We start from the raw sequence: 26,919 nt of genomic DNA, 5'->3' as shown, positions 1-26,919 counted from the left end.
GTGACTCTTAAATCACTATTATTGCATTTTTTTAAAGTCCAAAAATGTATGGGAATTTTTTTTTTTTTTGAGACAGGGTCTTGCTCTGTCACCCAGATGGGAGTGCAGTGATGCAATCATAGCTCACTGCAACCTTGAATTCCTGGGCTCAAGCAATCCTCCTGCCTCAGCTTGAGTAGCTGGAACTACATGTGTGTACTACCATGACTAGCTCACTTTTTTATTTTTTGTAGAGATTGGGTGTCACTGTGTTGCCCAGGCTGGTCTCCAACTCCTGCCCTCAAATGATCCTCCTGCCTCGGCCTCCCAAAGTGCTGGGATTGCAGGCATGAGCAACTACGCCCAGCCAGTAATTCTTAAGAAGATACATTTTTCAGCAATATTAGATACATCAGTGAGCCAACTACAACATAAAGGATGCAAGGCAGAAAAGGAAATGGGAAGGCATTGGATATTACTATTATTGACAAACATCTACAGAAGACTCTGAAGCAGAGTCTAAGACAGAGTCCCGGCGTACATCAGATACACTATGTAGGTAAAGGGGACAGACACATGCCTAAAACCTTATATAGCAATGCACAATGTCATGTGCCAAGTGTTAAGTGAGTGGTATAGATAGTGTGAAAGTTCAGATAGGTTGTGTTTGGCAGAATAATGCTCTCTGCCTCCCCACAAAGTTATCCACATCTTAATCCCTGGAACCTGTGAATATGTTATATTCCATGGCAAATGAGAATTAAGGTTGCTAATCAACTTGACATAAGGAGAGTATTCTGGATTATCTTGGAAGACCCAATGTAATATAAGAGTCCTTTAACGTAGAGTAGGGAGGCAGAAGAAGAGACCAGAATCAGAAAGAGATTTTAAAATGCTACACTGTTGGAGGAAGGGGCCACAGGCCAAGGAATGCCAAGTGACCTCAAGAAGCTGAAGAAAGCAAGAAAATGGATTCTGTCCTAGAGCCTACAAAAAGAATGTACCCTGAAAATACCTTAATGGGCTTATTGAGACCCATTTTGACTTCTGGCCTCTAAAACTATAAGATAATAAATTTTTGTTTTAAGCCACTAAATTTGTGGTAATTTGGTACCACAGCAATAGAAAACTAATACAAGGATGCTGAAGAGAAAGAGGAATCAGGGATAGCTTTATGGAGAAGGTGGTTCTTGAGCCAGGCATTAAAGATAATAAGAGTAATGATAAAAGAAGTAGAGTAATAGAATTTGTGTTCTAAATACTGAGCTAAGCTTTTTATACCCTTTCATTTATTTATCCTCACAAACACTGTATAAAGATAGTATTCTCCCTATTTTGTAGATGAGAAAACGGAGGCTGAGAGAGGTTTAGTAACTTGTGCAGTCACTACAGTGCAGTATCAGTTGCTACAACTAGTTAATAGCTGGCCTTTTAACAACATGATGGCAGCTGACATTTATGGAGTGCTTACTGTGTCCAGGTAAGTTCCTGAGGATGTCATGGTGTTACCTCCTTTAATCCTCAGATCTATGGTATGTAGTGATTTGTAATTTTTCTGAGGCCTGGATTTATCTGGCCAGCAATATGGTTTGGTCAGAAGGGAAGAGAGTGGAGCCAGGAAATCCAGTCAGGACACAATAGTCTGATAAGAACTTGAATTGACAGTGTGTGTGTGTGTGTGTGTGTAAAAAAAAAAAAAACAACTTGAATTGAGAATAAAAACAGTGGGCAAGGGAAGGAGAAAACATTCCAGAGGCAATCTGCTTCTTTGTTGAAACATAAATCCTGTATTGAAAAAGCTTCCTCTTCCATCTCCAGTTTCTCCCTCCCTATGTGATTGGGATGCTGCCTTTTAGTGAGTTTAGGAGTTTTATAATTACAATTAATGAAAGGTGTCGATGTTGATAGTGCTGTAGATCAGACTTTTTGACTTACCCATACAGGCATGGGCAGCAATCATGCAGACCTCTCTATAATATGTCTCATTTCTCTCATGTAGTGGGAGCTCACAGAGATTCTCTTTAATTTCTTGGCTTTTTCAACTAAGAAGGTAGGAACTTTCTTAAGTTCAACAGTGTGTTAGTTCAAAAACAAGAAATATATGTTTATTTTTACCATTTAAAATAGCAATAGACTATCATTGTGCGAATCTGAAAAGTGAATAAAAATCAGTTTGGAGACACACCTGAGGAAGGGTGGTCAAATAGAATTAGAAAATGGAGGTAGATAGGTATTACTGGGTGTCAGTAATTTTGTAGAATAAGCATTGTCTTCTTTTCAGGTAAATGTTTATATATATTTGTAATTTTCTCTGCCTAAATATAAGAATAATTTAAAGTTTTTAGAAAAGCCTTTGAAATTCTGATATCTGATATATGAAATTCTACCCACCTTCTACTTGTGTGGAATCAGTTTTGCTATCTTTCAGGGAGTCGACAAAGTATGATTCATGAACACTGAATGTGTTATATCTTATAATGGATAGGTTCATTGTTTTATTTATTCTGTTTATTATAAGTAAAGACGTAATGGCATTGTTGCTGCAAATAATTTCTTTTTAGATCTGGTGGAACCTTTAGTGAATACTGAATAGCACAAAGGATTTATGTAGGATTGATCCATGTTTTAAAAATAATGTATACTATATATATTCTGAAGCTATAACTTGACATTAACGCTTGGGAGTATGCTATGAAATCCCTTCAAAGATAGTACTCCTCCTAAAGAGAGATTTTGGTACTCTGATATGAGTTATAAGACAGATTCCCTTTATACCACTTCTTACTCTATTGTGAGTATATCTGGGTATATTCATTCATGTAGACTAAGTCTTCCCCCTAATTTCAAAGAACAATTTAAGACCTTTCATTTCTGACTTGAGTAAAGTAAGTCCCTACTCAATGGGGTTTGATTTTCTCTCTAGTTAAGTGATCAAAGCTAAATCATCAAAGCCTGAATGTCTTACAACAGATTCTAATAAGTTCTGAGTTGGCCATTCTTAGTTTTAATCAAAGCAAAAGATGACATTTGCATTTTTGTCATCTCCAGTTCAAAGTGTTTGTCATATTATTAAATCAGAATCACCCTGAACGGTTCCACATTAGTAAGATCTGTCTAGTATTCCCCAAAAGCTGTCCCTGCCAGAACAGAGACCCATTTCTACGTAAATTGTACAACACCTAAATACATAAACATTGGAATCAGGTATGTCTCAATTACTTAGAACCAAGTAATCATGAAAGGAAAATGTGGATAATCTGGAGTTCTCACGGAGTCCTTCACCCACTGTAGCCTCCTAACCCCCAAATGTTCTCCAGTCCCCCGATGTACCATGGGTTCCTCCATCGCATCCCTCACATCTCCCCACCACGTTTACACACTCAGCTATCAACAGCCTTGGTGCCAGCTCTGCTTTGTTGTATGTCTTTGTTCTCTTGGGGGGTATTCTGCCATTCCTCAATTAGCTTTATTAACCAAGAGGCATGAGTGAGTGGAACAGGGAATACAAGGGGTGTGTGTGTGTGTGTGTGTGTGTGTGTGTGTGTGTGTGTGTGTGTGTGTGTGTGAAAGAGAGAGAGAGAGAGACAGAGGAGAGAGAGACCTACAAAACCAACAGATTTTATGTGGTTACTCAGCCATACTCACCCTCACATTGAGAATGTACTTCTGGTCTTTGAATGACCTAGCAGTCCCCAACATTCTTGGCACCAGGGACCAGTTTCACAGAAGACGGTTTTTCCAGGGAGAGGGAACGGGGGGTGTCGTGGTGGGGTGGTTGTGGTGAGGAGCTCAGGTGGTCATGTGGAGCCCATTTCGTAACAGGCCACGGGCCAGTAATGGGCTGCAGCTCAGGGGTTGGGGACCACAGAGTCCTAAACCATCATGCTCTGCTGAGTGTGTCTCTGCAATTAGTACATTATCCATAGCAAATGTGCAGCCTTTGGCAAATAAATTTTTAGAGTTAGGGCATTTTATTTTTAATAACTCTTTTTTCATAGAAATACTGAGACTTTGGGCTAGTAAGTTATTCATATGATTTCTACATATGCAAAAGTTCAGAAATCCTTTGCAAGTATATTCTCTCCTAATTATTTAAAAATTAAAAATGCTAAAAAAATTTAGGGGATGTGCTAAAGAGTATTTGATTTGAAATAAATAAAATCCATATGCTTAAAACACTGTATATAGCCAAAATTTCCACGTTTGCTATAGATCTGTTCTCATTGTTAAGGGGATTTTATCCAAATGTTTTGTTATTGTTGGCAAGAAAGCTCCTTAATCTGCCCTCAGTGATTTGTTTTGTTCAGTCTTGGCTTCTGAACCAAAAAAATAACCACTTATTACTTTGCCAAAAATTTAGCATTTCTACTAACATATTTCTTGACAATTGCACAATATCTTGGCTATCATGAAAATTACTTTGTTTAAAATATAAGTGTATAAAAAGTATAGGTATATAAGACACCCAGATACACAAACCCCCTCCACACACACACATATTTATATGTATTCAAGCTAAGAGATGGCTCTATGGCAAAATGTGAGATCCAATTATTTGTATACTTTGAGGGAAAAGATAACCCAAAAACGTGAGTTTCAGTTTGTTTTCCATTGTCAAGAGGTGAGGAGTGGGGAATATTCTGAGTAAGGGATAATTTACCCTTACCTTCAAATTATCAATTATATGAGTTCTTAGGAGTAACATGTTATAAACACTGTGTATGCATATTTACATAGGAATGTAACACAAATAACACTAAGATTGAATTTGGGGGATATGTTTAAAATGTCCTCCAACAGAAAATCAAGCTATTTTCTTGGTTTTTAATTATAATACCAGTTCAGTAGAGAAGTACTGCGGGAAGGCATTTGTATTTTCTTAGAGCAGAAAGTATAAAACTGACTGTAGAATTTCCTGTTATAACCAAGAATGAAGAAGAGCTGCGAGCCATTTGCTTCCTGAGTGGCCACATTCCAGCTGTGCAGACTGGTCACAGCACATCTTCCAATCAGAATGGGCCCCAGAGGGAAGCCCTTGGATGCTGAGTCTTGTTTACATGCATCGTGACTTTGTCTCTCCCCTCCTCTTGTGTATTGTACCACTAGGAAGATTAGTGGGGATATTTGCTATTACATGCCTAAATATACTGTACGAAACTAGGATCGCAGCCACAGCAAATGATGTTCCGGACAGAGTTTTAGCTCACCTTTAGCCACAGGTAAGAGTTGTTGCTTTGTTATTTGAGGACAGCTGATCTGTGTTCAGTGTTTAGCTTCACTTTAAGACATTATGCTTTACTTTTGTTAGCAAAACTAGCTGGCTAAAAGCTGGAGAGGAATGATTGGAAAAAAATGTGCCCTTTATTACTATGACTTAAAAATTTTAATACTCAACAAGTGAAAACCATGATATTTTTATTTCAGGGAGGGGGAAAACCCAGTTAAATTAAAATAGAAAAGTTCAAAAGCTGCAGTAACACTAAATCACAGTGTGGAGAAATTGGAACCAGAAATATATTAACATTGTGTGTTTGGAGAGCATTATATCTAAATAAACGTGCTTTACTGTGAAGCTTTCTACTATTAGTCTTTCAGAGAACAGTGTCTTCATGTGTACTAAGTCTTTGGCTTTAAAAAACATTTCTTTTTCATTATGAACTCATACAGAAAGAATTGTTACACACACTTAACTGTATAAATCCTATTCCTTTTCTTCCATATTTCTTTCTAGAAGTTTTAGAGTATGTTTTCATTCCTCTTTATGCTGTTCCACCAGCAATAAAATAAGGAAAAAATAAAGAATCCTTGTCTAATCTTTGCTTTGCTATTAAATTCTATCCTGTAGCATTAATTCAGAAGATACTATTGAAAACTGTATTTTGATAATATTCCATAGTATTTTTTTTAAAGTCATTGCACAGGACAATATTGTGGTTTGTGTATTACTTTCTGTTGTTAATTTTTCCATAACACTGAGTTCTTTTACTTCATTTTTTTTTTATTTTTAGGCATATACTGGAAAAAAATCGTAACACTAGAAAAACACAACCTCTGATTTTTGTGGTTGTTTCTCTTGTATGTGATAGTCTTAAGGTTGATGAATAGCATTTAAAGCAGTCTGGAAAGTCACTTTTGAAAAGTCCAAGCAGCTGTGCTCTTATTTCTCACCCATCTATAGCAGGGTTTCTCAAACTCAGCGCTATTGACATTTTGGGCAAAATAATTCTATTGGGGGGGGGCTGCCCTGTGCATTGTACGACCTTTAGCATCTCTACCCACAAGAGCTCCCTTCTCCCCAGTTACGACAACTGAAAATCTTTTATACATAGCACATTACATCTAATTATTGGTGAAACATTGAAACCCAACTTCTGAAACGTTCTGGGTGATAGATAGTTAAGGATGAAGCTGTATTGGTCTTAGTATTTGCAGATGTTGTTGTAGCTGACTGCTCATGTTTCCCCCTCCCATTCTGTTAGAAGTTTCTGCCAACCATGATTCATGGAATGATATTTTTGAGCTGAGTAATCTGTGGCTTTTCAGTTTCCTTGCTTTCTTTCCTTAGCTAAATCTGTTTTGGTTTTAGCAAAGTGTTTAACAGAGGAAAGATCTTTTAAAATGAAATAATAATATAATCATATATTTTCCAAATAGGTGATTTTAACAAACCATAAAAAGTTTCTCTGCCTGTTCTTCGTTGTGTCCTTTCTACTTCCTCTGTCAGGCAAATCCTCTCAAGGCTGATGAAGAGCCTTACACAGGGGAAGACACAACTCCCTGTGAACAGTCCTTTGTGAAATCTAATGGTCTGGCAACTAGTATTTAAGAAATTCTTTTCCAGGGCTTTTAAAGAGAATTTTGACGTGTAACTCTCATCTTTCTTCACAGATCGCAACGAACGAAATAAACCAGAACATCGTTCTTCAAGGTATGAGTTTATAGTATTTAATAATTCTGTATAAAGCTTCTCATTTGAAAAATATTGTTTGGAAGCAATGTAAGTGTCCCTTTTAGAGTAACAGTATATTGGAATCTTCTGTGGCATTCAGAGAAGCTTCAAAAGGGAAATATTGTTCCTTCTCTGAATAAAAATTCTTTATAAAATTATTGACTACCTACAAGACATGTTTTATTTTGAGAATTCCTATCAGGGACAGATACATCTTCCTAAAAAATTATTTTATTCTCATTCCTTCCTTTTGTGATTTGTTTTCCTCCCCTTTAACCAGTATTTTTATTAAGTGTGTATTGCTATTTTCCTAATCGTAAAGCTAATATAAGCTCATTGTAGAAATTTAGAAAATATTTTAAAAATTTATAAAATATTTTTAAAATACAAAGTATGAAAAAAAAAAGCAAAATAAAACAAAATCTATCCTGCCTTCCATCAGCCAGAGATGGCTGGCTACTGCTAAAATTTTGGTATATTTTTTCTAGACTTTTGAGGTTATATTAATATATATATGTATATATTCAAGTGGATTCTTTTAAGTTCTTGTTAGGTAATTTCAAATGGCAAGGAAGGTTTATCACTTAAGCCTTTCATTCACACTGAGAATATGTTTCACTAGACCTTCACCAACACTGAAGAGTATTTTTAAAAACCTTTGTCAAACTTACAGGTAGGAAATTATCTGACTTCTTCTCCTAGGCAAGCCTGACAGGCTACATTCAATGTTTCTAACCCAGTTTTATAAAAGGTTATAATTTTTCTAATATTAATTTTGCCTTATTCCACATTCTATAAGTTTTTGTACTTTTTTGTTGTAGGAACTAATAATGTAATGCATTCATTGAGTTGACTGTAGCGGTAAACTAAAAACCCTGTTGCTATTTCAAGGAAGCAAACCTTAGAATTCACTGACCTCTGTGAATAAAAATATAAAATATATGAAAACTCTATTACTTAGAATAGCAAGGCATTTTTAAGAAATTATCAGTCAAAATAAATTAGTGAGACCTAATCTGAGAGAAAGATATAGCTGGATATTTAAAATGTTGACTGATTTTTTTTTCCAAGTATAATTTACATACATTAAAATTCACTCTTTTTTTTTGTGTATGGTCCTATGAGGTTCGACAAATGTATACAATTACATATCTACCACCACAATCATACAATCATAAAACAGTTTGTAGGATTGATTTTTTTTAAAATAAAAAAATAGCCCAAAAAAGGCAATGTAAGAGAGAGGACTTTAACAGCATGCTTAACTATGGATGACATAAAGTTGGAAGGGTAAAAAATAGTTAGGATGATAAAACCAGAATCCCTAAGACCCCTGGGCATACTAAAGATTGAACTGAATTGAGCACTATGAATTTTAATAGGAACAGATGCAAATCCTTACACTGAAACACTGGTGGAACATAAATAGATAAGGAACATGTGACTTAGCAGTATGCTTGACAAAGTCTTGAGAACTTAGTTCTTCATAAATCCACCATGAGTAAAAAACGTTACGTCATTACTTCCACCTACTCCCCAAAAATTCTGCATTGATTTGATTACACTGAAAGAAGTTTAGTATCCAGTATAATAAAAGTGGTAGCTCTAGTCCACATTTTTCATACTCTATCCAATTCTGGGTCCACAGGACCTTGCAAAATTGAAATAGGCAGGGTAGTCGCTATATTGATACCAGGTGAAGTGATTAAAAAATAACAAAACAATCCCATGCCCTACCCTAGAGATTCTATTCAGTAAGTCTGGAGTGACTCTTCACAATCTGTATATTAAACAAGTCCCCCAGTTCTTCTGATACATAGTCAGGTTGGGTCTGATGGGTCTAGAAAATATAATAGCAGCTGAGTTGTGACAGGGAAGACGAAAAAGAAGACTGTAGGATAAAAGTCCTACATCATGGGAAGGCTGGCATGAGGAATCGGGAGAATTTAGCCTAGGCGTGGAAGTTTGGAGAGATGTATAGGACAGAAATGATAACTGGCTTCAGACACCTGGAGGCTGGCACATAGAAAAGACTAACAGAATTGTTCCTCATAAATGCTGTTCCCTATTAAGAGAAGCCCTGGCCCTTGAGGAATAGATGATTCCAGGACTGGGGCAAGGGAAAGTACAAGATGAACCTGGACTCCTGGTTGTAACAAAAAGCTAGAAAGTGCTCAACAAATGGGGTTATGTCAAAAAGACATAGGTGGTAGCTTCAAGGGATTTTCCACTGGCCAAATTTGGGGCAATTTGAGTATTAAAAAAAAAAAGACAATAGGGTCAGGCACTGTGGCTAACTCCTGTAATCCTAGTATTTTGAGAGGCTGAGGTGGGAGGATCACTTGAGCCCAGGAGTTTAAGACCAGCCTGAGTAAGAGCGAGACCCCTGTCTCTACAAAAAATAGAAAAATTAGGCAGGAGTGGTGGCATGTGCCTGTGGTCCCAGCTACTCGGGAGGCAGAGGCAGGAGGATCACTTGAGCCCAGGAGTTTTACGTTGCAGTAAGCTATGATCACACCTCTGCACTCTAGCCTGGGTGAGAGAGCAAAACCCTGTCTCTAAAAAAAAAAAAAAAAAAAAAAAAAAAATCTAGGATTAAAAAATCCCAAATTAAAAAAAATGGATTTGCATCCATTAAAGTACAGAGAAAAAAAATTGAGGGGACAATTAGGAAAATTTAAATATGAATTTGATTTTAGATAATATTTTATTAACACTACCCTTTTTTTAGGTGTAGAATAGGAACGTTATTATGTGGGAGAATGTGATTCTTAGGAGATAGGCGCCAAAGTGTCAGAGATGATGTTGTTTTATGTTTGCAACTGAATCTCAAATAATTCAGGGGGGAAAAGCACAATGTGAGTGATAAAGAAGCAAATGTGGGAAAACATTAATAATTGGTGAACAAATGAAAGGTATGTAGGTGTTAATTTTACTGTTTCTTCAACTTTTCTGTCGAGTTGAAAATTTCAAAATAGAAACTGTTCTATGTGTTCCTGGGAGTCCCGGAGGGCAGGAATGCACATTTGTGGGTGAAACTGAGGGGGGTGGATTTCTGCACAATATGAGGAAGAATTTCCTGGCAGAGCTGGTCAAAGAGTCAAAGATGGAATGGGCTACTCTGTGAAGGAATGCTGTCAAAGAAAAGCTAAACGAGCTAGCTAAAAATGGAGAAGATTCATTATTTTAGATGGCTACAGCCTCTTGCTCACTAATAGCCAATCAATATATCTTGAGAATCTGTATTCTGGCTCAGGATACAATAGAAAACAAGGAAAAGACTCCAGATTCATGGAGTATCCATTGTTTTGGATTTACAGTCCTAATCTCTGAGAGTCTTATTTGCCCTAAAGTCAAGTTCCAAGTCTTCACAGTTATATTTCAGGCAATACTGTGGTATTCTTGAGGGTATTCAGAAAGTATCATGATTATAATTTAATTTCTAATTTATACTGTTGAATTCTCTAGGATTGTGCTACTAGTCTTGGTAACCCTAGCATTTAGTTAGAGTGCCTGGTCCACAATAAGCATTTAATAAATGTTGAATAAATGACTACCAACTGTATTTCGAGGAGAGAAAGGGAAATGTCAATATTTTTCCCTTGCAAACTGCAAAGAACCTGACTCTCAAAAGCTTGCCCATGACTGTTACTGGATATGTTTGTCACAGCAGCAAGGAGTAATGCCCTGTAAGAAAGGAGAAATGTTTTTTCAGGGAAAGGCCATTGTTTTCTGTCCAGGGTGTCTGCTGAGATTGGCAGTGACCTATTCTTCTCCTGCCATCTTCAGCTGACCAGGACTACCCTGCCAGGCTAGCAGTGTATCAAGCTGATTAATACCTGCTGCATCAATAGACAGAAAGAAGAAAATATAAACAAAAAGTCACTTAATTTTGGTATGTTATTTTGTTCTCCTGGGGCCACTCAGCAATAAGAATAATGGGCTCAGAGGCCAGCAAGGATAAGAGAAATGCATTTTTCTTGTTTGTGTTTTTACAGGCCAAACAATCCTATAGCTTTTATATAAGAGGTGAATAAATTTGGGACATCTGCCTGTTCTTTCATTTCAGTGCTGGAGTTAGAAGGAAAGCATAATTCTTATCAAGTTAAAGGAAAAGTTTTATTGTATATAGTCCAACACTAAGACTCTAAGCTAAAAAAACACTGTTTAAGCATTTTTATTTATTTGTTTATTTATTTATTTATTGAGACAGAGCTCTGTTGCCTAGGCTAGAGTGCAATGGTGTGATCATAGCTCACTGCAACCTCAAACTCCTGGGCTCTAAGTGATCCTTCCACCTTGGCCTCTCCAGAGTGCTAGGATTACAGGCATAAGCCACTGTGCCCGGCCTATTTAAGCATTCTTAAGAGGCTTGCTGGGTGTTTTTTTTAAATTACTTTGTTTTGATGTGGATTTTTTTTTATTTGTGTGCTGCTAATCGATCAATGTGGAAGTCAGAAATATCTAGGTTCTTCTTTTCTCAACCTTATTAATTTGAACACACCATTTCCCAAATTAATGTCCCTCAGAATAATCTTCTGTAGGATATTAATCAGTATGTCAAGAAATAAATGTTTATATACAAAAACGTTTGTGAAATGGTAAGTTAAACAAAATTAGACACATTTCTTTACTATGATACTACTCAGAGTCTTCTACACTGAAGTACATTATAAACTCCAAGTAAGAGCTATATTACACGTGAGTTTAAAAATTTATTTGAATTTATAACTTCTTTTCCCAGGCATAGCTATTAATAACATCTATAAAAAAGTGCCATGGAATAGCAGTTTGGGAAGTAGGGGCCTGGCACAGTGTCTCAGGCCTGTAATCCTAGCACTCTGGGAGGCTGAGGTGGGAAGATCGCTTCAGCTCAGAGTTTGAGATCAGCCTGAGCAAGAGGGAGACCCATCTCTCCTAAAAATAGAAAAATTAGCTGGTGGTAGCATGTGCCTATAGTCCCAGCTACTCGGGAGGCTGAGCAAGGAGGATGGTTTGATCCCAGAAGTTTGAGGTTGCAGTGAGCTATGATGATGCCACTGCACTCTAGCCAAAAAAAGAAAAAAGAAAGAAAAAGAAGTAGGAGCTAAAGTTAATAAAGAATGTTAAGCCCTGTGGCAATAAGTGCCATGAATGGAAAATTAGGAGCTCATTTTACCACTACAGCAGCTCTAAATAATAGATCTTAATGACTTACTGGGTCCAAATAACCAGCTACTTCATCTCAAATGTTTTACCTACTACAAGGAAATACTTTACAGCAGCAAAGAAGGCACCAAAACAAAGAACCTTAAATCTGTTTTTCAAAAATTATCATCTGAATCTTAATCTCCCTAAAGCCTTCTTAAAACCACCTGTTAAAATCCTGTTTGATACTCATTCATAAAATTCAATGAGATTTCATTAAAAGTCACAAAAATTTAAAAATGAAAATTCAACAAAGTGAATCTAAAATTTATGAGGAAGACCAAAAATAACCAAGGCAATTTTGAAGTTCAAGAAGGGGAGGTGGCCGGGTTCGGTGGTTCATGCCTGTAATCCTAGCACTTGGAGAGGCCAAGGCAGGTGGATCACTTGAGGCCAGGAGTTTGAGAATAGCCTAGGCAACATAGTAAGACTCTGTCTCTACAAAAAAATAGAAAAATTAGCTGGGCATGGTGGTGCATGCCTGTAGTCCCAGCTACTTGGGAGGCTGAGGCAGGAGGATTGCTTGAGCCCCTCCCCCCAGGAATTTAAGGCTACAGGGAGCTATGATGACGATACTGCCTCCAGCCTAGGTGACAGAGTGAGACCCTGTCTCAAAAAAAAAAAAAAAAAGAAGGGTAGGTGGACTGTTGTAAGTAATTATGATAGTTTTTGTCAGCAGAGAAATAGGTCACTGGAACAGAATAGTGCTAGATGAATATATACAGTTCTGCATCATGTGATATGATAGAGGCAGCCTTACAGATCAGTGAGGGAAAGTGGATATGTCAACAAATGGTGCTGAAATAATTGATTATCCATATTTTTAATCTACATGGGATTTGATTTATGTTATGATGTAGAAGTCTAAAGACATGAGCATAGAAAATATCTTTATGACTTTGGGGTAGGTAATGAGTTCTTAAACAAAGTTCAACAAGTACAAACCATAAAGAAAAAGATTGATAAATTTGACTATGTGAAAATTTAAAATCTATGTACATGAATACATCAAAAGCATGTGAAAAAGGAAGTCATGACTGTGCAGTGCATACAGGCAACAAAGGTTAGTGTCCAAGATAAATAAAAAACTATGCATCAGAAAGAATAAGACAAATCAGTAAAATATGGCAGGGAACCCACAGAAGATGATGCCTTAGTAGCCAATTAATATATGAAAGGATTCTTCACCTTGCTAGTATTAAGATGTGTGCTAATATGATAATGAGATACCATTTCACTTTCATAGAATTGGCACAGAAATCTCAAAGATTACCAATTCCGAGTATATATAATAGTATGTAATGTGGTACAACAGTAAGGAAGACTTTATCCAGGAATGTCATGACAGGTGCAGGGATCACTGCAATGGGATTTTGCAGTGGGGGAGAGGGATTGGGCTCAACTCCTAATCTAGCATGGACACGTGGGAATTTATAGTAAAGGATCAGGGGCAGGGGTCAGTAGATAGAAAATTACTAAGAGAAATAAACATCAGGGGTAAGGGCAGTTATGGCTAAACCGACCTAACAGGATTATTGCTGAAGGCAGACTAGGGTGATCAGACATCACCTGCAGGATGGGGAAGGATGAAGAACTTGATCAGACATCGAGTGTGATCAGATATTGAAGATGGGGAGTTCTTAATAAACTTACTCAGTAGGGTTCTTTCCTAAACCTGTATTTTATGAGAAAGTACAAAGATAGACCTAGGAGAAGTTTCAGAAGCCTGACTAAAGTTTGGCCAAGCAACGAATCTTTGTCAGTTCTAAGTAGCACTGTTTGAATTAAGGGAGCTATAGCTATGTGTGACAACATAGACAAATCTCAGAAGCATAATTTTGGATGGCAGAAGGCAAGTTGTAGAAGTATAGGTGTAGTATGATACCATTTATATAAAGCAGAGTTCAGCAAATGGGTCAAATCTGGTCTGCCACATCTTTTCATAAAGTTTTATAGGAACTCAGCCATGTTCATTTGTTTGCACATGGTCTCGGGCTGCTTTCACATTACAACAGCAGAGTTGTTACAACAGGGACCATGTGGCAAAACACAAACAATGCATGACTTGTTTATTTTTTATCACTATATATATGTACTAAAAGCATAGATAGATGCATGGAAGTGATAAATAGTGAAATTAGGATATTGATTACCAAAGGAATGGATCAGGAAAGGGTCCACAGGGAGCTTCCAGTGCATTTATACTGCTTTATTTCTTAAGCTATGTAATAGGCTTTGCAAAATTATCTATACTTTTTTTTAAAACCCTGGAAATTTTCATAATTTAAAAAAAGGCTCTTAAGAAGACCTTAAATCCTATAACACTGATAAAGATGTTTTTATAAGACATGACCATAAAATTGAGTGAAATTTTCTTTATTTCTGAAAGAGAAAAATAAAAAGGAAGAAATAGTCAAGAACAAAGACTGTTCATATTTCACCTCTACTCATAGTCCTGTTTCTGTATTTCCCTCTACTCTGAAGGACTCTCTGTTGCTCTGTGAATTTTGATCTCTTTTTGCCACTTAAGAGTTATACAAGTAACACATGAAAACATTTTTTAATAGTACAGAAATATATGGTATCTGCCTTTATCCCATATGTAACTTTTTAAGAGTCTGATGGTACATTCAATTCTATCCTAGTCTTCTTCCTATGTATATATGTGATATATATTCAAGTAATCTTTAGAATAAATGGATATGTGTGTATATGTAATATGTGTATACATATATTTTGGCCAAGTTGCCTTTTTCACTTAACATATTTAGAAAGTATTACCATGTCGGTTTCCACTTCATTATTCTATTAACCACTACATAAAATTTTACAATGTAGCCTTATTATAATTTATTTAATCAGTCTTTTATTGATAGCATTTAGGTTGTTTCCAATTCATTACAGTTAGAAATGCTGCTGCAGTAAACATCTTTATGTTCAAATCTTTATGTATAGATGTGTAGGAAAACTCTTTTGTTTCTTCCAAGATAAATTTTTTCCTGTTTCTGTCCTCATTCACAATTACTTAAGTTTTAAAATTTTATATTCCCTGCATTTCTATTTTCTTCCAAATGTCAGACAGCTTCATGGTCATTGGGTTCTGCTCCAGGTTCAGTAAGGCCCATTACAACTCCCTTCCCCACGCTGTGGCTTGAAATGTCACCTAACACAGAAGGAGACTCAACATACAGAATATTTGTAGCATGTAGTTCAGTATACTCAGAATTAATAGTTGATGATTTTAAAATTTATAGCAATCACTTTATGATTAAGAATTTTAAAAGGTCTTGGTTTTCTGCATTGATATCCTGTTGTTAGTCTTATAAAGATGTTGAGGATTTTATTTTGACACTTTACCATCATCACATTGTGGTTTAAATAGATTAGATTAGATTAAAAAGATTTAACTTGTTTTTGCTTTTCTCCTTTCTAAATATATCTAATAAAATATCATGTTCTGCTGGGCTCAGTTTAACTACTGTAATTCTGTAGCATCTCCCTGACCATATGTTTTGATTCCTTTACCTCTATAAACTATAGCTATATGTAATTACTTTCCGGCATTATGTCTTCTAAGCTATAAGAGAAACATTACTTTTGCTGGAGCATCTGTAATGCCATAAACAAGGTGAAAAATTAAAGTATATACAGGTTAGGGGGTGGAGGGGGGATCCTTTTGCAATGGGAGATGTGAACAGCTTAAAATTTTATGTCATCCTACAGAGAATAGATATATATTTTGTTGTTTTATTGCAGTTTTAAGAAATGTGACTTGAGCATTTCCCCCTAGTGTGATGGGAATGAAAATGAAGCATTTATATGGTCTATCGGTTGGGTAATTGAAAAGTTTTATCAGCTGGCCTACCACTGCCATAGTACTTAGTGTGGGGATTTTCTGAAGTTGTTTCAAATTAAACTATCACCAGGCAGTTAACTTTGGAACAGCAGCTGGTCCTGTATTTATTACATTTTCTCAAGATGGGCATATGTGGCCACCCATTTCTTAGCAGTCCAGGGAGCACATGGAACTCCAGGCCCTTAAATTATTTCATCCTAATTCTTTCTTCTCTTTCCCTTGGGCTATAGTTTATATTCGTTTTTTTACCTTTCTGCAGTATAATTTAGAAGTAGTTATTTTCACAATTCTACAAACTCTGTATTAAAGAGCTTGTATTTGAGTGAACTTTGTATACATCTTTGTGGCTCTCAATCTGTCCATAGGTTATGGTTTTATTCCAACTAAGAAATATCCTTATACAATTGGACTTTAAATTTTTATTCAAATATTTTCCCTTATTGGCACGGCATACATCACATTCTTCAAAACTATTGATAAGGACTATAAACCACAAAAGCGTACTAACAGATTCCTGAAAGAATCAGTCTGGATAGAATTGCTAAACAGTCATTCAGTAGCCCAGTCACCTCCCATCTCATTATACTGCTGTTGATCAGAATTCAGTCTTGTCCTTATAGGTAAAACCCTTTCCAAACCAGAAATCAGGCCTGGTCCCAAGAATTCAATTTCAGGGTTAGGAGTATCCTTGTTGATTAGAGGCTCTTCTACATAATAAATGAGAGCATTCATTTCTGCCCTAGTAACAAGTTTTTGCCACTTCTGATCTTGTTTCAGTTGTAGGCTAGCTCTCCAGAGAGAGGGAGCAGGCCTGCCCTTGTGCAACACTTATAAGTGCAGCAAAATAAGGCAGGCATCCTAAAGAAACGTGTGATTCTCCCTCCTTTTGGACTGGAGGATTGAGAATCAGTACCCTTTGTTAATTAAGAAAATAATAGAATGGTAGGAAAGTATTGATTGTCTGAAGGCTTCAAAGTAATAGTGTGTCTAAAATGTAAACATTCCCTCAACTGTAAACCTGTTTCCTCAAGATAATGTTGTCTCTGGCACACTGCCTTGTATAGGCAGTTCAGGGATGCTGTCAAGGGATGGTAGGCAGGACTTATAAAGCTTATCACCATCTATTGCCCAGTAGTTTTTCTTGGCTACAGATTCTGAAGAGAAACTCCAGGTAGAAAAAGTCCTTATAAACTGGACTGCACTCTGCAAAACTTTTCCATGTGGTGCCTATCTTTAACACCACTGCTCTTTTTAAAAAAGTTTTTAAGTAAAATTAAATTCATTTGTTCTAATTATAAAGCAGAAAACAAGCATACCTTGGAGATGTGGGTTTGGTTCCAGTTCACCTCAATAAAGCAAATATACAAATTAAGTGAGTTATGTAAATTTTTTGGTTTTTTAGTGCTATAAGCTTTATAAAAAGTTATGTTTACACTATAGTGTAGCCTATAAAGTGTGCAATAGCATTATGTCTAAAGACACAGTGTAACATACCTTAATAAAAAGAACTTTATTGCTAAAATATGCTAATGATCATCTGAGCCTTCAGGGAGTCCTAATCTCTTTGCTGGTGGAGGGTCTTGCCTTGATTTTGATGGCTGCTAACTGAGCAGGGTGCTGGTTGCTGAAGACTGGAGTGGTTGTGGCAATTTCTGAAAATATGCCAGCAATGAAATTTGCTGCATTGATTGATTCTTCCTTTCACAAAATATTTCTCTTTATCATATGATGCTGTTTGATAGCATTTTACCTGCTGTATAACTTCTTTCAAAATTTGGAGTCTGTCCTCTCAAACTCTGCAGCTGCTTTATCAACTAAATTTATGTACTATTCTAAATCCTTTGTTGTCATTTCAACAATGTTCACAGGTGTAGATTTTATCTCAAGAAACCACTTTCATTGCTAATCCAGAAGAAGAATCTCCTCATATGTTCAAGCTTTATCATGAGATTATAGCAATTCAGTCACATCTTCAGGCTTCACTTCTAATTCTGGTTCTCTTGCTATTTCCACCACCTCTGTAGTGACTTCCTCCACTAAAGTCTTGAACCCCTCAGAGTCTTCCATGAGGGTTAGAATCAACTTCTTCCAAACTCCTGTTGATGTTGATATTATGTTGACCTCCTTTCATGAATCACGAATGTTCTTAATGGCATCTAGAATGGTGAATTCTTTCCAAAGGGTTTTCAATTTACCCAGATCCATCAGAGGAATCACTAGCTTTGGCAGCTACAGCCCTGTGAAATGTATTTGTTAAATAATAAGACTTGGAAGTTGAAATGACTCCTTGATCCATGGACTACAAAATGGATGTTGTGTTAGCAGGCATGAAAATGACATGAATCTCCTTTGTATATGTATCTATCAGAACTTCTTGGGTGACCAGTGCACAATGATATTTTGAAAAAAATCTTTTTTTCTGAGCAATAGGTCTTAACAGTGGGCTTAAAATATTCAGTAGACCGTGCTGTAAACAGATATGCTGACATCCAGACTTTGTTCCATTGATAGAGCATAGGCAGAATAGATTAAGCATAATTCTTAAGGGCCCTAGAATTTTCAAAATGGTACATGAGCATGGGCTTCAATTTAAAGTCTCCAGCTACAGTAGCCCCTGTCAGCCTGTCCTTTGAAGCTTTGAAATCAGGCATTGACTTCTCTCTAACTAGGGAAGTCCTGGATGGTATCTTCTTCCTCGAGAAGGCTGTTTCATCTACATTGAAAATCTGTTGTTTAGTGTAACCACCTTCATCAATGATCTTAGCTAGATCTCCTGGATTACTTGCTGCGGCTTCTCCATCAGCACTTGTTGCTTCGCCTTGCACTTTTATGTTAAGGAGATGACTTCTTTCCTTAAACTTTATGAACAAACCTCTGCTAGCTTCCAACTTTTCTTCTACAGCTTCCTCACCTCCCTCAGTCCTCACAGAATTGAAGAGAATTAGGGCCTTGCTCTGGATTAGGCTTTTGCTTAAGAGAATGTTGTGGCCAGTTTGATCTTCTATTCAGACCACTAAAACTTTCTCCACGTCTGCAATACGGCTGTTTTGCTTTCTGTCATTCATGTGTTCATTGGAGTAGCGCTTTTAATTTTCTTCAAGGGCTTTTCCTTTGCATTCACAACTTTACTAACTTTGGTGCAAGAGGCCTATCTTTTGGCCTATCTCTACTTTTGATATGCCTTCCTCACTAAGTTTAATCATTTCTAGCTTTTGATTTAAAGTTAGAGACATGCAACTATTCCTTTCACTTGAACACTTAGAAGCCATTGTAGGGTTACTAACTGGCCTAATTTCAATATTGTTGTGTCTCAGGGAATAGGGAGGCCCAAGGAGAAGGGCTCTCCCAGATGGGGGAACTGCTAGTGGAGCAGTTAGAACATACACATTTATCCATTAAGTTCACCATTACAGTAGTAACATCAAAGAACACTGATCGCAGATCACCATAGAGATATAATAATAATGGAAAAGTTTGAAATACTGCAAAAATTACCAACATGTGACACAGAGGCATGAAGTAAACACATGCTGTTGGAAAAATGGTGCCAATAGACTTGCTCAATGAACGGTTGCTGTAAACCTCTACAACTTGTAAAAAACACAGTATCTGCAAAGTGCAATAAAATGAGATATGCCTGTATGTTCATTACAGAAAATTTTGAAAAAAATTTTTATAAAAGGAAAAGAAAATCTTCGATAATCCCACCTCACCATAGTCTCTATTACATTTTGATGTATTTTTTATGATTTTTATCTTTTCAAATAGATACTATAATTTTAACATAGTGACTCATTAATATATTGTTTTTAAATTGTTTTATTTAGCATTATATGATGAACATTTTCCAATTTCAGTAGATATTCTTGAAATTGTGATTAAATTTTTTGACTACAAAATAATATATTCTTATTACAGAAAGTTTGTAAAAATATCAAAAAAAGAAAAAAATTAAAATCACTAGTTGTCAGTGATAACTACTGTTGGTATATTGGTATTCAGTCGTTTGTGAATACTGGATATACTTTTTTAAAACAAAATTGGGATATTGCATATAAGTTTGTTTTTCACAAAATAAGAGTTTATAACCATATGTTATGGGAAACCATAACATGATTTTTAATGGTGTTTTATCATGTAGGTATACCAAACTTTATTTTCCTATTGTCAGACACTTAAGTTATTTCCAAGTTTTTACTATTATAAATAATGCTGTGATAAGACTCTTATATCTGCATTTTTATGGATCATCACTGATTATCTTCTTGTGATAAATTCCTAGCAGTGGAATTAATGGAACAAAAAATATATAAACATTTTAAGACTTTTCATATATACTAGCAAATTGCCTTAGTAAATGTTGCATTCTCACCTGTATAACATTCTTTGAAGTTCTTCCTGCATTGCTTATGGATGAACCAGAATATTGTTCCTTCCAGTTTAACTCATTTTTATGTTAGCATGCTGAGATTTGTAAACCATGGCCTATTTCTATAATTTTTATTTAAGAACTCAAAACAGGGGTCTTATATTAATCCCCAGCCTCTGGAAGTCCATATGCCCAGAGCTTTTCAGAGGCCTTTCTGAGGGCATTGGTGTCGGATCCCCTGGGTTAGAGGTGTAGACACCAGTGCATGTCTCTTAAACCTGTATTTGAAATCCAGGCTGTCTGTGCTCAGGTATTAGGAACTTTTAGTGTGATGCAAAATGAATACAAACTCTTGGGTCATGCCCAATTTTGGAGAACTTTTTAGAGCAATCCAAAATGAATTTTAAGAAATAACTTTTCAGCTAGCTAGACTCTGCCTGTTCTGGTAAAACCATTCAGAGAAGCTGTGGAAGAGAGTGTAAAGTGCTTAGGTCTAGGCATCAGGCTGCCTGAATTAGAATCCCAACTTCACCACTTAGGAGCTGGGTTCCCTTGGGCAAGTTTCTTAATCTTTCTTTCTCTAGTTTCCTCTTCTATAAATGGAGCTAATTGTAGTACCTGTCTCTTGGGTTATTATGATGATTGTTTGTTATAGTTTGCTATATCAGTCAGGGTTCAACCAGAGAAACAGAACCAGTAGGAGATGTATATTAAGAGATTTATTGCAGGGAATTATTTACGTGATTGTAGGGGCTGACTAGGCAAGTCAGGAATGGCAGGCCACCGGGAAGGGCAGGCTGGAATTTTCATCCATGTACTGAAGCTGCCATCCACAGGTGGAATTTCTTTTCATCAGGAAAGCCTCAGCTCTACTCTTAAGGCTTTTCACCTGATTGAATCAGGCCCACCCAGATTTTCTAGGATAATTTCCTATACTTAAAATCAACTGATTACGGAGTTTAACCAAATCTACGTAATACCTTCACAGCAACATGTAAATTAGTGTTTGATTAAATAACTGGAGATTGTAGCCTATAGGGCGATATCTACTCTTAGACATTTGTGCTATCCCTTCATGCTTGGATAAGCACACTGCTACACACACCTGCCTTGTGTGAACTATTAAAGTCTGGAATTGTTAGGAACTGCTTAGTAGTTCCACAGTCTTCTGACGTAGTGACAACATTATCTCTGGCTACTTCACGAAAAGATCTAGATTTGGTCCTCTCATTTTACTAGTGCTGATTTTTCCACATAGCAGATTAATTTCCTTTTGGGAAGTTAATTGCATTCCTTTGAGCATAATAAATCCTAACCTCCTCTCACTCTGAATACAGGATGTTTCTTGGCCCCCTCACTCAAAATAGGAAAAGACAGGCTACTCACAAAGGAAATAGCTAATGGAAATTTCAAGCATGACAGACATCGTTAGGATCCTTTCTGGAGGTCTTGTGTTTCAGTGTTCCCAACAATCGCTCTGGAAACAATCCCTGTAATTGATCCTCTTGTAGATTGTCTAGGCCTGCATTTCAGTGTTTGGTTTGTCTCCATAGCTTTGAACAATGGGGTGGTAATGCAGTACTACTAAACCTTACCTCATGCACCAGTGGTGGTTGCAATGCAACTGTCCCTTGCCTGCTTCCCTGAGAACTACCTCCCCCAAACCTCCAATCTCAACTGAAAGGTAGCCACCTATGGCCATGGTTTCTGGACCTTGAAAAGTATTTAGATTTGGACTTGGTATAACATGTATGCTGATAAACAGAGAAACACTGGCCAGATATGCCAATGAACAAGTCAAGTAGGGGGAATCCAAGTGTAGCAGGAGATGTGAAGAATGAAGCAGAGATGATGTGGTCTCAGAGAGAAAATGAGGAAGAGTGAGAGCTTGCATGAGAAGCCTCTTTGTATCCCAGTGCTACATGAAGTTCAGCTGTACTTCCTGTTTGTACAAATTCCCAAGATACCTTTGTGTGCTCATAATAAAAACCATTTTTATTTAATTCAAGTTAAAAGAGGTTTCAGCTCTTTTAACTGCATAAGTTAATATAATATCATTAGAAGAAATAATGACATTATAATTTAGAAATGAAAGTTACATACCTAACATACTTACATTGGCTTTAGGAGTATCCCAAACTATAGCCTTGACTCTAGAATTTATTTCCACATAGACTAGAGTGCCATGAATATATTGAGAAACAGAACAGAGTAGTACTTAAAAGTATTTATGGACAAACAAAATCCCTGCATATAACATATTGTGTGAAGAGGGAAATGTATTGCTTGTTTTATGAACACTGATACCAGATCTATGCCTTAGTGTTTTGTCTTCTTTCACCAACAAGAGGCAAAAAGAAACCCCTTTAATATGGGATTTTCTATCTAAAACAATACAAAATACAGCCAGATCCATGAATTTTCAAACATTTATTTGCATATACTTCCTGACTATATTTTGTGAATAAATCCCAGAAGAGATGAAAAACTTAAATCATTTTCTAGTACCCTTCAAGATACCTTCCCCCTTCCTCTACCATTGCCTCTGATTTAAATCTTCCAGCCATGGGATGTTCAGTGAAAAAAGACAAGTTCTCAAGATTCCTTGGTAATTAATTCACAATTCTCACCTACTTAAGTGTATGTAGGTGAAATTTTTGTGAGTCAGTGAAGCCAGACTGTCCAAGTTCAAATCCTGGCTTTATCATTCACCAGCAGTGAGACTTTGGACGTTTAAATTACATACTCTTTTCTCACCTGTAAAATTGGAATAATAATAGCACCTTCTTGTAAGAGTGTATGTGCAGATTAAATGAGTTAAAAGATATAAAGCCATTAGAATAGCTCAATTAGATTAGCTATTATTTTATTATTATTAGAATAGATTAAATATCAAGTCCAACTCCCTTTATCACAATTGTATTAAGTAAATTGATTCATATTAAGTGAACTTAAATTGGAATCTTGGAGTGTTTTAAGTTTCTTTTTTTTTTTTTTTTTTTGAGACAGAGTCTCACTTTGTTGCCCGGGCTAGAGTGAGTGCCGTGGCGTCAGCCTAGCTCACAGCAACCTCAAACTCCTGGGCTTAAGTGATCCTACTGTCTCAGCCTCCCGAGTAGCTGGGACTACAGGCATGCACCACCATGCCCAGCTAATTTTTTCTATATATATTTTTAGTTGTCCAGATAATTTATTTCTATTTTTTTAGTAGAGACGGGAGTCTCGCTCAGGCTGGTCTCGAACTCCTGACCTCGAGCAATCCACCCAGCTTGGCCTCCCAGAGGGCTAGGATTACAGGCATGAGCCACCGCGCCCGGCCAAGTTTCATATTTTAAAAATTGTAGACTTAGTAGGTAGAATAGAGATTATCCAGTCCAGTAATGTCATGTTATAGATAGGGAAACCCACATGTAATTAACTCACAGAATGAGTGGCGGCAGGGCTGAAATTAGGCCCCAGACCTCCAAACTCCTCACACAAATCTGGTCCTGAGCTCTACATTCGCCGTGTCTCTAGGAATTCATTTATAGCTTAAAGCAAACACGCTTTATGTACAAGGATATGGGCCACCTCTCCCCTCTTCTCCTTAGCCTTCTATTTCCATGTAGAAGAGACTTGATCTCAGTATTTAAATGAAGTACTACCCTTTATTTTTTTTTAATAATGATTGTTGAAAACATAGCCTCTAAGTCTCCCATAGATTTGTTACAATTAAGCCTGAGGGAAAACTATGACCTACATATATGTGGGCCTGATGTTGGAAGGAGCATGATTAAAAAAAAAAAATAATAACATCTCGATGAAACATTGATAAATGCAAATTTGATATCAAACAGATATATTGGAGTTTCTATACAATGATATGTTTTGAAAATGGGATTCACTTATATTCAGAAGATATTTATTGTGTGTGATAAGCATTTTGTTAGGCATGGAGGTAGTTTGGAGGTAGTCACTTGAACCCTAAGAAATAAATCTACAGAAATTTTTGCCCCACTCTAATTTACTTTAAACCCCATTAAGAGATAGCAGTCTTCCTGCCTCCTGAATTTTTCTTCCTTTTACTGGTACATCTCTTTTTTGTAAAGTACCAACCCAAATATTCTGTCTTTACATGGGGCTTGTCAAAGTGGTGAGTCCTGTGAATGGGCCTGCTGGAGTTTGCTCCTCAGTTTGGACATGACTTCTCCTTGGGAAAGTACTTAGATTTTGACCATGTTTTTGATGCTCTGGGGGAACAATCCCATCACTCAGCGTTTACAATTCAGTGTTATACTAATTCGTGTAGGGGACTTTTTCTATTATCTTCTATAAACTCTGACAAATAAAACATGGAAAAGCAGACTTTATGTGATCAGAGTAGTTTAAAAACACATTGTGACAAATGTAACATATTAATGTAAGATGACTGAGTGTGGGTCATATGGGAACTTACTATCTTCACAACTGTTTTGGAAATCTAAAACAATTCTCAAATAAAAAGTTTATTTAAAAAAAATCCTCCCCAAAAAACACATGTACAAAATTACTACAATAAAATAAGTTGTAGTGATTTAATATTAGTATTAGCATGGTGAGAAGCTTTTATTATGTTTCACCATATAAAATAAAGTAAAATGAGAAAGGCTGAATTACTTCAGTTAAGAGAAAGGTCATTGTTATCATAGAAAGTCCTAGTTTGAAAACAAACATCTCTAACAGGATGTTAGAATTAGAAAGGCATGCAAATACAGTCTTTATGTTAAAAGTTTTAAACTGGGATAAAGTTACTATTTGAAACATTTTGATGCCTCAGGGACAAAACAAACCAAAGACTGCTAAATTTTGGGGCATACTTTTACCTAGAGCACAAATCACCTCTGTAAGTTTATAAGTGTGGCATCCTCACCTGAGAGCAGTGGTCCATCTTTGTATCTCCAGGCACTGTACATAACCATGAAGGTGATCAGTGATCAGTTACTGTTTCCTGAATTGAGTGGAGAGGAAACACTTTCAAAAATGAACAAGAAACAATTAAGAATCTGAGAACCTTTAGAAATTGATTCCTTTTTGAAGCTACTTGCAAAAATAAATAAATGAGCTAAAGACAACCTTTCTGGTTAGTATTTGTACCTTGGTTATCTTCACACACTGTTGCCTTCTCAGGCTGCTAAAGTCATCCTGTATCCCCGATACCCTACTGCCAAGGATTGTTCTGCACCAGCCAACTCTTTCTGGTAAAGGAGCTGGTGGCAGTGAGAGGGTGGTGGTACTGTTGCTGCTATTGCTGATTGTCCTGTCCTGGGAATCCCACCTCGTCTTCCTCAGACCTTTGGTGTCAGGGTTGAGGCCTGTGGGAACAAGGTGGAATTAGGAGTAAATCTTGGAAGCAAGTATTAGATTCCAACCCCTCCACCAGCAGTTACATTTCTCTTTACTCTTTTGTCTCCATCTCTTCTTCCTCCTATTCTTGAAATTTTAGGCGGAATTCCAAGTATCCTCTGATATGGTTCAACTGAGTCTGAAACAGCTGTGTATCTCTTCTGGGAAAATTGTGGCCCCAGTTTTAACAGAGTATTTGTCTGGAAGCAAAATGTACAACTTTATTATATCAGCTTTGGGTGTTTGGAAAGGCCCTCATTGCTTGCTCTGCCACTCCATCAATAAAACAGGAATATTTGCTACCTAGATAGATGGAACCTATAGGTGGTGGGGATTACTGAATAATGTATCTTTTTTTTTTTTAAAGTAAAGCTGCAAAAAAAAATTAAAAAACCAAACAAGTCCGTCTGTCTGTCTACCCACCTTTTTGCACTCACATACTCATTTCAGTTGATTTCTACTGTTAGGAATTTTTACAGCAGAAAGGGCCATGACCCAAGAAACAATTAGTGTGTCTTACAGACATTCTTATGGTGACATAGCCATTGGTTACAAGTGTGAGCAGGATGATCTTGAGTGCAACTAGAAGTTCGGGTTAGTATTGGACTGTTGTGCCAAGCCAGTTCTAAAAATGCCAGCACTGACTAGCCGAGAGTTTGAGGAGTGACTCTAGCTTTGACTGCCACAAAAAGGTAAATGTTACTATTCATGTCTGCACATTCTTGCCACTGAGAATCTTTTTTATTATTTTTTAAGTTTGATTATACTTTACCCTCCCCTTTAGTTGTATTTCATTTAAATTGGCATTCATGATTAGTTTTATATTTGTAATATAGTTTTTTTGAAAAGATTCCAAATATCCCTGGGTGGTCCCACTTTGCCTATTCTGTATCATAATTGTCTGTTTAAAAAAATGCCTGTTTACTTGTCTGTCTTCTTCACTTAACTCCACTTACTTTAATCTCTTGGAATGCAGGAGATTCATCTTTTTTTACTTTTGTCCTCAACACCTGGGAAAATCCCTGGACATAGAAGACACTCAGGAAATAATAGTTAAATAATGCTTTTTAAATTCTAAGTGTTTATGTTGATTTAATTGGATTATTAGCTCCCCATATTTTTATTTTATGTTAGAGCAATAGGGGTTAGGGTAGTATAGAGATTATTTTCTTTTTGTAAATTGTTTTGAAGTTGTATGCAAGCTGTAATTCACTCTTG

At 36.5% G+C, this 26,919-nt stretch overlaps 1 protein-coding gene across 1 annotated transcript in view; it reads left to right on the top strand.

The window, feature by feature from the left end:
- SH3D19 (SH3 domain containing 19) overlaps positions 1 to 26,919 on the top strand; it is a 161,582-nt gene that overhangs the window by 67,285 nt on the left and 67,378 nt on the right. Inside the window, exon 2 of the mRNA XM_045552110.1 lies at positions 6,868 to 6,907. Coding sequence (XP_045408066.1) covers positions 6,868 to 6,907 — 40 coding nt within the window. The remainder of the gene's footprint in view (positions 1 to 6,867; positions 6,908 to 26,919) is intronic.

Source organism: Lemur catta, chromosome 5 (genome assembly GCF_020740605.2).
Source record: "Lemur catta isolate mLemCat1 chromosome 5, mLemCat1.pri, whole genome shotgun sequence".
Classification (NCBI taxonomy): Eukaryota; Metazoa; Chordata; class Mammalia; order Primates; family Lemuridae; genus Lemur; species Lemur catta.
Note: the sequence above shows the minus strand (reverse complement) of the source record. Positions and strands in the feature narration are given on the sequence as shown.